This window comes from Aquarana catesbeiana, linkage group LG05, assembly GCF_042186555.1.
Source record: "Aquarana catesbeiana isolate 2022-GZ linkage group LG05, ASM4218655v1, whole genome shotgun sequence".
In the NCBI taxonomy this organism is placed as follows: Eukaryota; Metazoa; Chordata; class Amphibia; order Anura; family Ranidae; genus Aquarana; species Aquarana catesbeiana.
Genome location: NC_133328.1, coordinates 411,758,950 through 411,775,720, shown reverse-complemented (window position 1 = coordinate 411,775,720; position 16,771 = coordinate 411,758,950). Strand labels below are relative to the sequence as shown.

The 16,771-nt window shown below is 46.0% G+C and overlaps 1 protein-coding gene across 1 annotated transcript in view; it reads left to right on the top strand.

Annotated features, from left to right (window-relative positions):
* Nucleotides 1–16,771, top strand: part of LOC141144988 (cytidine monophosphate-N-acetylneuraminic acid hydroxylase-like) — a 328,965-nt gene that overhangs the window by 45,858 nt on the left and 266,336 nt on the right. The window contains exon 2 of the mRNA XM_073631171.1: nt 4,868–4,959. Within this exon, the coding sequence (XP_073487272.1) occupies nt 4,868–4,959 (92 nt within the window). The remainder of the gene's footprint in view (nt 1–4,867; nt 4,960–16,771) is intronic.

Sequence of the window (16,771 nt, the reverse complement as noted above, 5' to 3'; positions counted from 1 at the left end):
GATGAGTGTCAGTGCCAGGGGGATGGGATCAGTGTCAGTGGCGGGGGGAGGAATGAGTGGCAGTGTTGGGGGGTGGGATGAGTGTCGTGGCATTGGTGGGGGAGTGGGATGAGTGTCAGTGCCGGGGGGATGGGATCAGTGTCAGTGCTGGGGGGAGGGATGAGTGGCATTGGTAGGGGGATGGGATGAGTGTCAGTGCCGAGGGGGATGGGATCAGTGTCAGTGCCGGGGGGAGGGATGAGTGTCAGTGATGGGGGGTGGGATGAGTGTCAGTGCCAGGGGGAGGGATGAGTGGCATTGGTGGGGGGGTGGGATGAGTGTCAGTGCCAGGGGGGATGGGATCAGTGTCAGTGCCAGGGGGAGGGATGAGTGGCATTGGTAGGGGGATGGGATGAGTGTCAGTGCTGAGGGGGATGGGATCAGTGTCAGTGCCGGGGAGAGGGATGAGTGTCAGTGGTGGGGGGTGGGATGAGTGTCAGTGCCAGGGGGAGGGATGAGTGGCATTGGTGGGGGGGTGGGATGAGTTTCAGTGCCAGGGGAGATGGGATCAGTGTCAGGCCGGGGGGAGGGATGAGTGGCATTGGTGGGGGGATGGGATGAGTGTCAGTGCCGAGGGGGATGGGATCAGTGTTAGTACCGGGGGGAGGGATGAGTGGCAGTGGTGGGGGGTGGGATGAGTGTCAGTGCCAGGGGGATGGGATGAGTGTCAGTGCCAGGAGGAGGGATGAGTGGCAGTGGTGGGGGGGTGGGATGAGTGTCAGTGCTGGGGGAAGGGATAAGTGGCATTGGTGGGGGGGTGGGATGAGTGTCAGTGCCAGGGGGATGGGATCAGTGTCAGTGCCGGGGGGAGGAATGAGTGGCAGTGTTGGGGGGTGGGATGAGTGTCGAGGCATTGGTGGGGGGGGGTGGGATGAGTGTCAGTGCCGGGGGGATGGGATCAGTGTCAGTGCCGGGGGGAGGGATGAGTGGCATTGGTAGGGGGATGGGATGAGTGTCAGTGCCGAGGGGGATGGGATCAGTGTCAGTGCCGGGGGGGAGGGATGAGTGTCAGTGGTGGGGGGTGGGATGAGTGTCAGTGCCAGGGGGAGGGATGAGTGGCATTGGTGGGGGGGTGGGATCAGTGTCAGTGCCAGGGAGGATGGGATCAGTGTCAGTGCTGGGGGGGCGGGATGAGTGTCAGTGCTGGGGGGAGGAATGAGTGGCAGTAGTGGGGGGTGGGATGAGTGTCAGTGCCGGGGGGATGGGATCAGTGTCAGTGCTGAGGGAGAGGGATGAGTAGCAGTGATGGGGGGTGGGATGAATGTCAGTGCCGGGGGGAGGGATGAGTGGCATGGGTGGGGGGTGAGATGAGTGTCAGTGCCAGTGGGATGGGATCAGTGTCAGTGCTAGGGGGAGGGATGAGTGGCAGTGGTGGGGGGGTGGAATGAGTGTCAGTGCTGGGGGTGAGGGATAAGTGGCATTGGTGGGGGGGTGGAATGAGTGTCAATGCTGGGGGGATGGGATCAGTGTCAGTGCCGGGGGAGGAATGAGTGGCAGTGTTGGGGGGGTGGGATGAGTGTCAGTGCCAGGGGGAGGGATGAGTGGCATTGGTGGGGGGGTGGGATGAGTGTCAGAGCCAGGGGGGATGGGATCAGTGTCAGTGCCGGGGGGGGAGGGATGAGTGGCATTGGTAGGGGGATGGGATGAGTGTCAGTGCCGAGGGGGATGGGATCAGTGTTAGTACCGGGGGGAGGGATAAGTGGCAGTGGTGGGGGGTGGGATGAGTGTCAGTGCCAGGGGGATGGGATTAGTGTCAGTGCCAGGGGGAGGGATGAGTGGCAGTGGTGGGGGGGTGGGATGAGTGTCAGTGCCGGGGGGAGGGATAAGTGGCATTGGTGGGGGGGTGGGATGAGTGTCAGTGCCAGGGGGATGGGATCAGTGTCAGTGCCGGGGGGAGGAATGAGTGGCAGTGTTGGGGGGTGGAATGAGTGTCGTGGCATTGGTGGGGGAGTGGGATGAGTGTCAGTGCTGGGGGGATGGGATCAGTGTCAGTGCTGGGGGGAGGGATGAGTGGCATTGGTAGGGGGATGGGATGAGTGTCAGTGCCGAGGGGGATGGGATCAGTGTCAGTGCCGGGGGGAGGGATGAGTGTCAGTGGTGGGGGGTGGGATGAGTGTCAGTGCCAGGGGGAGGGATGAGTGGCATTTGGGGGGGGTGGGATGAGTGTCAGTGCCAGGGGGGATGGGATCAGTGTCAGTGCCAGGGGGAGGGATGAGTGGCATTGGTAGGGGGATGGGATGAGTGTCAGTGCTGAGGGGGATGGGATCAGTGTCAGTGCCGGGGAGAGGGATGAGTGTCAGTGGTGGGGGGTGGGATGAGTGTCAGTGCCAGGGGGAGGGATGAGTGGCATTGGTGGGGGGGTGGGATGAGTTTCAGTGCCAGGGGGGATGGGATCAGTGTCAGTGCCAGGGGGAGGGATGAGTGGCAGTGGATGAGTGGCATCCTGGCGCAATGTCTTCCAGGTCCTGGGAAAAAAGTTCTAGTTCAGACTCTGATGAAATTGGGAGGAGCCATCATCAAGAGACCAACTAGTCTCATTACAGCAATGACCTACCTGGAAGCAGTTCTGAATCTCTGAAGAATACAGTAAAGTTACCCTCGGAGAGAGCAACAGTATAAGTATCTCACTTAAATAAATTATAGCTCTTTCCCATTGGTTGCATCCCACAGTCGCAAAAGGGTAAAGAAGTAGCCTGTAGTAAACCATGTGGTCCAAGGGGCCCAAGGGAGAATTAACAACTGTATTAACTGGTTTTGTAGTAAGGGAAAACTTATTTCCTACACCAGGAACAGTGACTCCACAGAGGAGACAAGTCCCTTTTGGGGAGGTAACTAAGCTAGCTAATCTTTCAGCTTATCAGCTACTAGGCATACCAATCATTGCAATCTATTACTTGTCGGGTATTCATGTCAATGGAGGACAAGGTGTCCAAAGTCAGAGTTGCAGTGGTCGCAGACTGAAGTCCTTTCCAAAACGCAACAAAGAGAGCCTCAGCTATGCTGTAAAGACTCAGCAAAATGGGGAAGTCCTATCTTCACTGTTGAGAAGGAATGCAAGACTAGTCAACTTATGTCAGAGGTATCTTGCAGTCACGTCTGCCAGCCCTTTAGGTTCGGGTTTCCTAAAACTTCCTGCCAGACGGTGTAAGGTACAAAGCCATTGGATGTCAAGGGATAGTCTCCAAACCAACAAGCCGGTCAAGGGATCGGCAACAAATAAGGCTATCAGAATATTGATCTGACAGTAACCAGAGGTGGAAGCAGTGAAACTACTGACATCCAGCTGGGTCTGCAGATTAGCCAATATGTATATTGAACAAACCTAATAGTCTGCAGGATCCTTATCAGGATCAGCAGTTGTTCAGTTGTGATGAGGACAATAATTGCCTGGTGGCCTGCAGGCCATGATATCCGCAGGTACAGTCTCAGATCTGAGAACCTCCTATTCTCCTTCCTGAGATCCAGATCTAGATCTAGATGCTGGAGACCAAAAAGTGAAGGCTCACCTGGAGGTCTCACCTTTAGTGTTTGAAATCCTTTGGTTGTCAGGGCTCCTACTCCAAACTTCAAGTACATTAGATCAGAGGAAACCCTAAAGAATTTAAAGGATGGAATCCTCTGTTCCCTGCTGTAAGGATTGAATTGTATACAAGTAAGCCTAGAGACAGCATTAAAGGATAGATGGGGCTCAGTCGTGTCCTCAAGCCATAAACTACCTTGTTGCTGAAATTATCAGTCAAAATGTCTCTAGTCTGCATCTTTGCATCTGGGTTAGAACATCATCATTCTGGCATATACAAACTAAAGTGTTTGAAGTACCACAAGCATTGGAAATAGATTCAAGGTTAAAGAGAGACATAGAATTGGCCCTTCTTCAAGGAGAAAACAATAGGCTCTTCAGGCCTAATGGCATTAGAAGAAGACAATCGCTGTCCATTAAAGACAATCACAGTGGTGCGGATCAAGTTAGTCAAGGGGCTTAGATGGCTAGGACAAATCCATCAATTGAGGGCAGAGACTGCTTTCCGAGTCGGATTGCGCATCCATGGATGGAACTCCAAAGAAGTCCCTCCAGAACTAATATGTAAACTACGACCTGGTCTACATTCAACACGTTGGGGGCCCATTTTTGTGGACCCAGTGGCCTTAGCTACAATACATTTCAGTCGTTAGTGGGGATAGATCTAATCCTCGACTTAAACACTTTAGCATTACCCACCCTTGTTGTCTGGTGATTTTATACATTCCATATGTATATGCTGTCATGCTGTATCAGGAAAGAGGAAAATGTTATACTTACCTGACGGTAATTTTACTTTCCTGATGCAAAGCATGACAGCATATAGGTCCCTCCCGAAAGGGCTTCGCAGTAATGCTAAGTTACAAGAATGCTGCCTGCAGGGAGGAGACTTACTTGTATAGTATAACTGGTCCTGGAATAGGGCAGGGGGCGGAGCCTACCCATATGTATATGCTGTCATGCTTTGCATCAGGAAAGGAAAATTACCGTCAGGTAAGTATAAAATTTTCCTCTTTCTAACACCTAATCTATTTCTAAAAAATGGGATACATTGTTTGGAATGACTGCAAAGCTGAAAGTTATAAGTTGCAGAACTGGCACATCTCAAAATGAAAAAAAAAAATCTAGGATTCAAGGGATAACTGTAGTTATAAAACAAAGACTAAACCTAACAGCCCCCCACCCCCCTTCATTGCATTTCCACGCTATTAATACCCCCTTTTTATAAATATTTTTGCCAGTATGGAATTTATGCTTATTGATGTAAAGGGGACAATTGTGTTTTTTTTTGTTTTGCATGGCTTTTAGCATTGTGCGTTGTACAAAGCACAACTGGAAACTAGATGTGAGCTCCATGAAATATGTCAACCCACCAGACAGCTTCTGTCAAGACGAACTAGGTAAGCAACTGACAATGATAAAAGTGCTCCCTTTTTACGACTGAAGTAGCAACTTCTAAATGGCTTAGTTAACAGCAACTTTACGCATAATGGGGCATACACACGGTCGGACTTTTCGGCTACAAAAGTCCGACAGACGCCGACGGACCAAATCCGGCGGACAATCTGACCATGTGTGGGCTTGCCCGGACTTTCAGCGGACTTTTCCAGTCGCAAATCTGACGGACTTTCGATTTGGAACTTGCTTCAAATCTTTACGTTGTAACTCCGCCGGACCCAAAAATCCGCTCGTCTGTATGTTAGTCCGACGGACAAAAACCCACGCTAGGGCAGCTATTGGCTACTAGCTATCAAGTTCCTTATTTTAGTCCGGTCGTACGTCATCACGTACGAATCCGTTGGACTTTTGTGTGATTGTATGTAGGCAAGTCTGTTCGTTAGAAAGTCCGCCGCAAGTCTGCCAAAAGTCCGTCGAAAGTTTGTCGGACAGGCTGTCGGACTTTTGTAGCAGAAAAGTCCGAACGTGTGTACGCCCCATAAGAATTCCTGTGTCTTATATGAAACCCCTAAGATGCACCAAAACATGAGTATGGTTTTTTACCTTTCTTTTCAGTACAAAATAATATATCTTCATACCATGACAGTGTCTTTTTTTTCTAAAAATGTTCTTTGCTGTAGTTAAATACATATGAAAGCCATATATTAAAATGCTCATAACATACTATATGTTAAAATGTTATAACAAATGCATTTTTAAATCACAGATGTGTACAGTAGATATACAGTTAGATTTTTGTTCAAACTGTCGTATAGAATTTCTGAAAAATCAATGACATTCTTTCTTACCTCTACTGATATTTATTTGAAAGCCCTTAAAATGTCACCCAGCCCTGTTATTTGAATGGAATCACAGACTTATGGATCATGTTTCATCACAATATGTACAATTTTTTCCAAACAAAAACCACTTTCACATAGTTACATAGTTACATAGTTAGTCAGGTTGAAAAAAGACACAAGTCCATCCAGTTCAACCTTAAAAACAATAAATAAATGAAATAAAAAATATCGTACAATCCAATATACCCAATTTTATACCCTCAGTTGATCCAGAGGAAGGCAAAAAACCCCAGCAGAGCAAGCTCCAATTTGCTACAGCAGAGGAAAAAATTCCTTCCTGATCCCCCAAGAGGCAATCAGATTTTCCCTGGATCAACTTTACCTATAAATGTTAGTACCAGTTATATTATGTACATTTAGGAAAGTATCCAGGCCTTTCTTAAAGCAATCTACTGAGCTGGCCAGACCCACCTCTGGTGGGAGTCCATTCCACATTTTCACAGCTCTAATGCCCCGTACACACGGTCGGATTTTCCGACGGAAAATGTGTGATAGGACCTTGTTGTCGTAAATTCCGACCGTGTGTAGACTCCATCACACAATTTCCATCGGATTTTCTGACACACAAAGTTTGAGAGCAGGATTTAAAATTTTCCGACAACAAAATCCGTTGTCAGAAATTCCGATCGTGTGTACACAAATCCGACGGACAAAGTGCCACGCATGCTCAGAATAAATAAAGAGATGAAAGATATTGGCCACTGCCCCGTTTATAGTCCCGACGTACGTGTTTTACGTCACCGCGTTCAGAATGATCGAATTTTCTGACAACTTTGTGTGACCGTGTGTATGCAAGACAAGTTTGCGCCAACATCCGTCAGAAAAAATCCTAGGATTTTGTTGTCGGAATGTCCGAACAAAGTCCGACCGTGTGTACGGGGCATAACTGTGAAGAAACCTTTGCGTATTTGGAGATGAAATCTCTTTTCCTCTAGACGTAAAGAGTGCCCCAGTGTCCTCTGGGTTGACTGTAAAGAGAACACGAAGATCACTATATGGACCCCTTATATATTTGAACATGTTGATCATATCCCCCCTTATTCTCCTCTTCTCAAGAGTGAATGCATTCAGTTCCTCTAATCATTCCTCATAGCTGAGCTCCTCCATGCCTCTTATCAGTTTGGGTGCCCTTCTCTGCACTTTCTCCAGTTCCCCGATATCCTTTTTGAGAACTGGTGCCCAAAACTGAACTGCATATTCCTGATGAGGTCTTACTAATGATTTGTAGAGGGGCAAAATTATATCTCTCTCTCTAGAGTTCATACCTCTCTTAATACAAGAAAGGACTTGGCTCGCTTTGGAAACCGCAGCTTGGCATTGCATGCTATTATTGAGCTTATGATCTACCAAAACCCCCAGATCCTTCTCCACCACAGATTCCCCCAGTTGTACTCCCCCTAGCATGTATGATGCATTCATATTCTTAGCCCCCAAGTGCATAACTTTACATTTATCAACATCAAACCTCATCTCAGTCGCCCAATTAGACAGTGCATTGAGGTTGGCTTGTAAATTGGAGACATACTGTAAGGACGTTATTCCACTGCATAGCTTGGTGTCATCTGCAAAGACAGAAATGTTACTTTTGATCCCAGACCCTATATCATTTATAAAGTTATTAAAAAGTAAGGGTCCCAGCACTGAACCTTGGGGTACACCACTGATAACCTTAGACCATTCAGAGTAAGAATCATTAACCACTACTCTCTGAATTCTGTCTTTTAGCCAGTTTTCTATCCATTTACAAACTGATATTTCCAAGCCTGTAGACTTTACCTTACACATGAGCCGTGTGTGGGGAACTGTGTCGAACGCTTTTGCAAAATCCAAGTATACCACGTCCACAGCCACCCCTCTGTTCAAGGTTTTACTTACCTCTTCATAAAAAGAAATCACGTTTGTCTGACAACTTCTGTCTTTCATGAATCCATGCTGTCTGTTGTCTGTTGCTGTCTTAATGCATTCTATGCATTAAGGTGAAAAACCTTCTGTAGTGCAGGAGCCCCCCAGAGCCCCCCTTTTACTTATCTGAACCCGATCGTTCCAGCGAAGGGATGAGCATAGCAGCTGCAACCACTGTCTCGGGTCCTCATTGGATAGTTTGATAGCAGCAGCATCCATTGGCTCCTGCTGCTGTCAATCAAATCCTTTGACAAGAGAGCCAGGGGGAGTGGCCAAGTCCTGCTGTCTGTGTCAATGGACTCTCCGTGGGCCACTCGAGAAGAGGAGGAGCCAGGAGCTCTGCTGTGGGACCTCAGAGCCACTCTGTGCAAAACCCTTGCACAGAGGAGGTAACTATGACATGTTTGTTATTAAAAAAAAAAAAACTATCCTTTACAACCCCTTTAAGTTAATAGCATTAGTAAATAGATAGGAAGGTATGTTATATTTTTTTTGTTTGTTTTCATTGTTTCCTGGTTTCTGGCATAGACCAAAATGATGTAATCTATCCCATGAGTCTTCATGGCATTTTATTTTTTTCATCCGGAGGAGGGGAGGATGTGCTTTCTTGCTAAGCACATCTTCCTGCCTACGTGCCTGAGCTAAGGGCAGATAGATTCCAGGAAGTAAATGCTACATGATACATCTGCCCTTACTCAAGGTGGCCATAGCTATAAATGCTAGGGGGTGTTTTTGAAAGTGATTTGTCAACAAAATAAAGCATAGAGACATGGATGGATGGCTAAATAAAAATATTTGTGGTGCTGACATACAGTTTAGTTCTGCTTGAAATAAAGCATTAATCTGCAATTTATTTTGAAGCTTTAATTACTCTGAGCATTATCATATACAGTACTTTATAAATATAACTTATAAATATAACATGACTTTATGATGCCTGGGAATTAAAAAACTACTGCTTTTGCTTTATATAGCCCAATGTTACTACTCTAATGCCGCATACACAGGATCGGACTTCTCATCGGAAAAAGATATGACGGCTTTTCCGACGAGATTCCGCTCAAGTTTGCCTTGCATACACACGGTCACGCAAAAGTTCGCTGAAATTACGACCGTCAAGAACGTGGTGATGTACAACACTACGACGAGCCGAGAAAATTAAGTTCAATGCTTCTGAGCATGCGTCGAATTGTTTCCAAGCATGCGTAGGGATTGTGCGCGTCGGAATTGCCACAGACGATCGCATTTTCGGATAGGAACTTTTCCCGACCAAAAAATTGAGAAGATGCTCCCAATCTTTTGCTGGCTGGAATTCGGCCAGAAAAAATCCAATGGAGCATACACACGGTCGCATTTTCCAACGAAAAACTCTCATCGGTCTCTTGCGGGCCGAAATTACGATCGTGTGTACGCGGCATAATAGATAAGTGAAGAAACCACAATTTAGCGGTAACTTGATGTGGCAACATCTAATCTTATTTCTTTTTAAGGTTCATTTTCCCCTGCAAAAGTGGTGGTTTGAGTGTTGAGAAAAAAGATTTAGGCTGGGTTCACACTTAATACAGATGCGGCTCACAGCAGGGGGTCCGGTGCGTCCCTGTTTTCAGTTTCAGGGACGAATCAGACCAGAATTTGGACAAAGCCAAAGCTGCACAGGACCCCTGTGCAATCTGCTCCACAGCCGCCCCGGAGATGTGTGAACTGGCTCCATTGAGAGCCGGTCACACTCTCCTGTAATGCAAATTAGATGCGGACAAATGCGCATCCAATTCGCGTAAGTGTGAACCCAGCCTCAGGCTTCATACACTTGGGTGCTGATAGTGTGCATTTAGGGGCTGCTCCCCCACATGCCTATCAAATTAGGATGAGTAGCTGTGTCCATGCAGACTCTGCATCCCCATAGACTTACAGTCAGGTCCATAAATATTGGGACATTGACACAATTCTAATCTTTTTGGCTCTATACACCACCACAATGGATTTGAAATAAAACAAACAAGATGTGCTTTAACTGCAGACGTTCAGCTTTAATTTGAGGGTATTTACATCCAAATCAGGGGAACGGTGTAGGAATTACAACAGTTTGTATATGTGCCTCCCACTTTTTAAGGGACCAAATGTAATGGGACAGATTAACAATCATCCATCAAACTTTCACTTTTTAATACTTGGTTGCAAATCCTTTGCAGTCAATTACAGCCTGAAGTCTGGAACACATAGACATCACCAGACGCTGGGTTTCATCCTGGGTGATGCTCTGCCAGGCCTCTACTGCAACTGTCTTCAGTTCCTGCTTGTTCTTGGGGCATTTCCCTTCAGTTTTGTCTTCAGCAAGTGAAATGCATGCTCAATTGGATTCAGGTCAGGTGATTTACTTGGCCATTGCATAACATTCCACTTCTTTCCCTTAAAAAACTCTTTAGTTGCTTTTGCAGTATGCTTCGGGTCATTGTCCATCTGCACTGTGAAGTGCCCTCCAATGAGTTCTGAAGCATCTTGCTGAATATGAGCAGATAATATTGCCCGAAACACTTCAGAATTCATTCTGCTGCTTTTGTCAGCAGTCACATCATCAATAAATACAAGAGAACCAGTTCCATTGGCAGCCATACATGCCCATGCCATGACACTACCACCACTATGCTTCACTGATGAGGTGGTATGCTTTGGATCATGAGCAGTTCCTTTCCTTCTCCATACTCTTCTCTTCTCATCACTCTGGTACAAGTTGATCTTGGTCTCATCTGTCCATAGGATGTTGTTCCAGAACTGTGAAGGCTTTTTTAAATGTTGTTTGGCAAACTCTAATCTGGCCTTCCTGTTATTGAGGCTCAGCAATGGTTTACATCTTGTGGTGAACCCTCTGTATTCACTCTGGTGAAGTCTTCTCTTGATTGTTGACTTTGACACACATACACCTACCTCCTGGAGAGTGTTCTTGATCTGGCCAACTGTTATGAAGGGTGTTTTCTTCACCAGGGAAAGAATTCTTCGGTCATCCACTACAGTTGTTTTCCGTGGTCTTCCGGGTCTTTTGGTGTTGCTGAGCTCACCAGCGCATTCTTTCTTTTTAAGGATGTTCCAAACAGTTGATTTGGCCACACCTAATGTTTTTGCTATCTCTCTGATTGGTTTGTTTTGTTTTTTCAGCATAATGATGGCTTGCTTCACTAATAGTGACAGCTCTTTGGATCTCATATTGAGAGTTGACAGCAACAGATTCCAAATGCAAATAGCACACTTGAAATTAACTCTGGACCTTTTATCTGCTCCTTGTAAATGGGATAATGAGGGAATAACACACACCTGGCCATGGAACAGCTGAGCAGCCAATTGTCCCATTACTTTTGGTCCCCTAAAAAGTGGGAGGCACATATACAAACCATTGTAATTCCTACACCGTTCACCTGATTTGGATGTAAATACCCTCAAATTAAAGCTGAAATCTGCAGTTAAAGAACATTGTTTTTTTTTTCATTTCAAATCCATTGTGGTGGTGTATAGAGCCAAAAAGATTAGAATTGTGTTGATGTCCCAAAATTTTTGGACCTGACTGTACATACAGTACGCTGTATGCACACAGCACTTGGCAGCTCAACCCGCATAAGCAAACAGCCAATTCACAGTTTAGAGGCCTCATGGCCCATGAGAATGAGTCCTTAAAGTGTTTGTTAACCCCAAAAAAATAAAAATGGATCCTGTTCCCTTAAAGCATGAATAACAGCACAGTGCTTGCACTGTGTAATTTGGCCCCCTGTATCACCTGAAATACCTGGCTGATCCTGCCTGGTTCTACCCTCCCCTCTGTAAACTGACCACAATATATCAGGGCTGTTGAGCCCTGACACCGTGGTCAGAGTACGTGCCTCTGTCATACACTGCTATCTGCAGCTCTCCTGTCTCTCCCTCTGTCCTCCTCCCCCCTCCCCTCCCTGCCTGTCCGCTCTCACTAGCGCCGCTCTGCTCCTCTCCCCACTGCTTCAAAACTAACTGATCATTCCGTCTGTTACATAAAAAGCGGAGTTCTAGTGCCTATGCTTTAAAAAAAAAAATTCTACCTTTTTTAACAGTCTTCCAGCAATCATGTGACTCCAGGTTCTATTTTGGAATATTAAAGGAGAAGTACAGCCAAAGCTCATTTGGCTGTACTTTTCCTGTGAATCACAGGAGTGCAGTTCATTCTGCACATCTGTGACCTGTTTTCAGAAGACAGAGGGCTGAAGCTCGCTGTCGGTTGACGTCACAAAGCCGGTCCATGCTCAGGCAAGATTGCGACAATTAAGTCAGGATCTGCCCACATGCCTGGACCGGTACCCCGCCCAGCCTCTCAGCGAGCCGCTAAGAGCCTGAGCTGCCCGCTCCTGCCCCCTCTACAGCCCAATGCTCCAGTGAGCGGAGGGGGGGGGGAGGAGCAGAGAGCTACTGAGTTACAGTCAGCAGCTCTCTGCTTACAGAGCCCTGAGAACTGAGCAGTCGGCGTTGTTTGAACGCTTGGTTCTCAGTGCTAGAGAGGGCGGGGACAGATGCAGCATCCACCTAGGTAAATATGATTCTGGAAAAAAACAAACCCCATACTTCTCTTTTAACTAAATCCTAGATAGCTGCACAATGTCATTGGGTTACTAAAGGCAAATGGGCAGATCACTTTGCAATGGAATTTGCATTTTGTAAGGGAATTGTCCCCAGAGCTTAGTAAATATGGTGAAATGTCACTTTGCAAAGAATACCCAATAATGTGCAAGAAGAGTAAAAAGTAAAACACCATTTTTGCTTACATGTGATTAGATTATAGAAGTCAGCAGAGCTGCTCTTCATTCACTAAGCTCTGAGGTTAAGTCCCTTGCTAACTTCAACTTCCCTTGCAAAGTAAAAAGTCTATTTGCCTTTGATAAATCAACCCCAATGTGTTATAAATGCATGGTGCCAATCTGACACTCAAACGTTATCTGCAAATGACTTGTGAATTTGACCATGACCAGTTATTTTGGAGCCTCAACCACTGGATTGCATGACTGGTTGCTCTTTTGCTTCCAGTACCAAAGACTTGTCACTGCTGTTCTCTGTACTTGTGTATGGTGACTGGTCTTTTATTCTCCCACTCCTGTAGTTTTCTGCAGGTAACCTGTAGGGGGTGGGCCTGCTGGGTGTCTCTCACAGCTTTGCTTTCTGCAATGACTATGGGGTTTATTTACTAAAGCTGGATAGTGCAAAATCAGTATCAATTCTGCAGAGAAACCAATCCGCTTCTCACTTCAGCTTGTTCAATTAAGCTTTGGCAATAAAACCTGGAAGCTGATTGGTTTCTATGCAGAAGACTGATTTTGCACTCTCTGATTGAGACTGATTTTGCACTCTCCAGTTTTAGTAAACAAACCCCTATGCATAGCATAACAATAATGTCACTGCAATTTTTTTCAAGGAAATAACTGGGTAAGCAAAAGGTGTGTGGTCCACACAAAGTGGATTTATATTCTTTGAGGTTATAGAGGATTACATTTCAATGAACCTTTTTGTGCCCTCAGCTTTAGGCTCCATGCACACTGGACGTTATAAAAACGCCAGTAGCTTTGCAGTGAGTCTTTCAATGTTTTTTAACGGTTTTGTGTTTATTAGTGTTATTTAGCGTTTTTTTTTTAATATGATTTTTTTTTTTTTCAATGGATCAAAAACGTTAGAAAACTCTGGTGAGCCACGTTTTTGAGCATTTATTGACGTTCATCAGCGTTTATGACCATTTGGCTTTTTTTGGTCAGAAAAATGACTCCTGAACGCAATTTTATGGCGTTCAGAAAACAGCCCATAAACTCCACTGCTGATAAACATCCAAAAACGTCCATATGTGCATGGACACAAAAGATAACATAGAGGGGAGTTTATGGGCTGTTCAAAAAAACGCCCAAACTCCCAAAAACATCCATTTATGAGCTTCAGTTAGCATGGAGCCTTAATGAAAAAGAGATTCACCAGCAAGGGCAATTTTCAAGAGGAAAAGTGACCTACTATTTTGACTGCAATCAGAGTTTGTAAATTTGTTTCTTCTTGGTGGAAAGTTAGATCTCTGTTGGAAAATTAACTTGTAAGACAAATACCTGTATATCCAAAATAAGGATTTGTGTTCTTTAGAGTAACATGTAATTGCTGTGGTTGATGTTTCCAACATTCTATTGTTTGTCTTGTGCGGTAAAGTATTTCATGAAAGTACCTATAAGAAGGAAACATCCATCAACTGATTACAAGACTAATAATATCTCTCTATTACTTAACGACAGAAATGGTCTATGGATACATACGTTTGAGCCATAGGTGTGAGCAGGGAGTGTGCCGGGTGTGCCTGGGCACACCTTAATCACCCCGTACAGCGCAGATTCCCCCTGCTGTTATTTCATCAAAGCCCTCCAACGGGGCTCCTAAGAAAAAATTGTACGAAATAATAAAATATAAATAAAATCTCTAACAAATAACAAGGCCCCCGGGCCCGATGGCCTACCATACCTCTATTACAAAGCTTTTCTACCAATTCTCCTCCCCCACATCACATCTCTGTTCAATTCTTTTTTGACCGACACACCTATCCCGAGAGACATGCAGACCTCCTTCCTTATGTTGATCCCCAAACCGGCAAAGGACAATACATTATGTTCCAACTACAGGCCGATTGCACTCCTTAATACAGATCTAAACATTTTTACAAAGATTCTGGCAAATAGATTAAACAACTTTATGCCGTCACTAATCCACAAGGATCAAGTAGGATTTATACCCCTTTGCCAGGCAGGGGATAACACTCAGAGAGTCATTGACCTCATAGAAGTTGCAAACAGGAATAGGTCAGAGACACTGCTTCTCAGTTTAGATGCGGAAAAAGCCTTCGATAGGCTGAGCTGGCCTTTCCTGTTTGCAACACTCCATCGTGTCGGTATTAAGAGCTCCTTTCTTCGAGCCATTGCTCACCTATACTCATCCCCCTCGGCCCTAGTTCGAACCCAGTTTGCCTCCTCTCCCACATTCCCGATTACTAAAGAGACCCGACAAGGCTGCCCACTTTCCCCTCTCCTATACGCCCTATGTACTGAGCCCTTAGCAGCCCATATCAGAAAGAACCCAAACATTCATGGCATCCCTGTCCATATTAGGGACTTTAAGATATCCTCATTTGCGGACGATGTTCTCCTTACCCTCACGCAACCCAATGTCTCCCTCCCAAATCTACACGTAGAGCTAGATCGATACATCGCCCTCTCAGGATACAAAATTAATAATTCGAAGACGGAAGCCCTCCCCCTTAATATGCCCCACCAGACACTGTCTGCCCTATCACAGTCATTTAACTACGCGTGAAAGACTTCTTCCTTAAAATACCTCGGGGTCCACCTCACACCCACATACAACATCTATAAGGCCAACTTCCCCCAAATATACACCTCCATCAGGGCCTCCCTGGTCAAGTGGAAATCTCTAAAGTTATCTCTTTTTGGCCACCTTGCGACCATAAAGATGACGATTTTACTTAGACTTCTATACCTCTTTGAGATGCTGCCCACCCCCATTCCAGCCTCGCACTTTAAGAACTTTCAGGGCGACCTAATACATTTTTTCTGAAAATATAAGAAGCACCGGATTGCTAGATCAGTCTGGTATGCTCCATGCGACCAGGGCAGCCTTGCATTCCCCAACATAGCCAAGTATTATCTAGCAGTCCAGTTACGCCCTGTAGCTTCTTGGTGTACCCTTCATGCTTACAATCGATGGACATAAATTGAGAAGCTGTGGTTGGCCCCCATCCACCCAAATTCCATGTTGTGGAGTTTGGATACCCCGTCTGGTGGGTTACAACTATTGGGACCAATGGCACTTTTACGAACGATATGGCGGCGCGCTAAGTCGACATATCTGCTCACCACCACTGCCTCCCTGGTCACCTCATTTCTATTTACACCCAATGTCCTGGACAGCTTGATCTCACAGATGTCTCACTTTTGGATAGATAGGGTCTTATTTCGCTATGGTCAATTGGTGGATATCAGAACCAGAACCTTGCGAACTTTTCAAGATCTGCAAGATGCCTTTGATTTGCCCAGACAGGCCTTTTTTAGTTACCTACAAATACGCCATTTTGCGCAATCTTTGGTAACGAACCATCAATTCTCCCCCTTAACTGAATTTGAAAAAATTTGTCTAGAGGGCTTGTCCTCTAAAGGTATGATTTTGCGCACCTATCAGCTCCTGACCATAGATATGTCGCCAATCGGACCTCGACACCCTTATATGCGCAAGTGGGAGCAGGCCCTGGGTGAGGATATACCCCTGAAGACGTGGAAGCTCATATGGTTACAGGCCTCTAAGAGCTCCATCTGTACGCTCTATAAAGAAAATCAATACAAGATTTTATTCCATTGCTACCAAACCCCTGACCTGCTCCACTCCATATACCCCTCTGCCGACTCCCGCTGTTGGCCCTGTAGTAAAGATACGGGGACGATATATCATACCTACTGGACTTGCCCTCTAATCATCCCCTATTGGCAAATGGTACATTCTTTACTTTACTCCATCTTTGGTTCCTGGGTGCCCTTCAACCCAAAAACTTTTCTCCTGAGCCTCCCAACCTCCTCTTTTTCCAAATTGTCTAAAAAGCTCTTAGCCCAGGTGCTAACAGCAGCAAGATGTTTGGTAGCCCTGAAATGGAAAAGGAGGGAACCCCCCTCACTATTTGATTTGCATTCCAGGATCAGAGATGTTAAAAGGATGGAGTACTTGGCAGCTTCCCTAAATAATACTCTTGATATACACAATCAACTGTGGGAGCCGTGGGTTATGTTGGAGTCCCCTTCAACCTTCTATCCCGAGGAACCTAGACCTCGAGGGGGTCGCTTGTGCTTGTGGTTGGTGTCTCCGGGCAGTGCAGAGCTCCTAGAGCGGTTGGTTGTCCTCCCCCACCCTTTCTTCCCCATGACTTTCTATCTGGTTATCTCCGCTTTCTCTCGCTTTTCTAATCCTTCCTAACCATCTT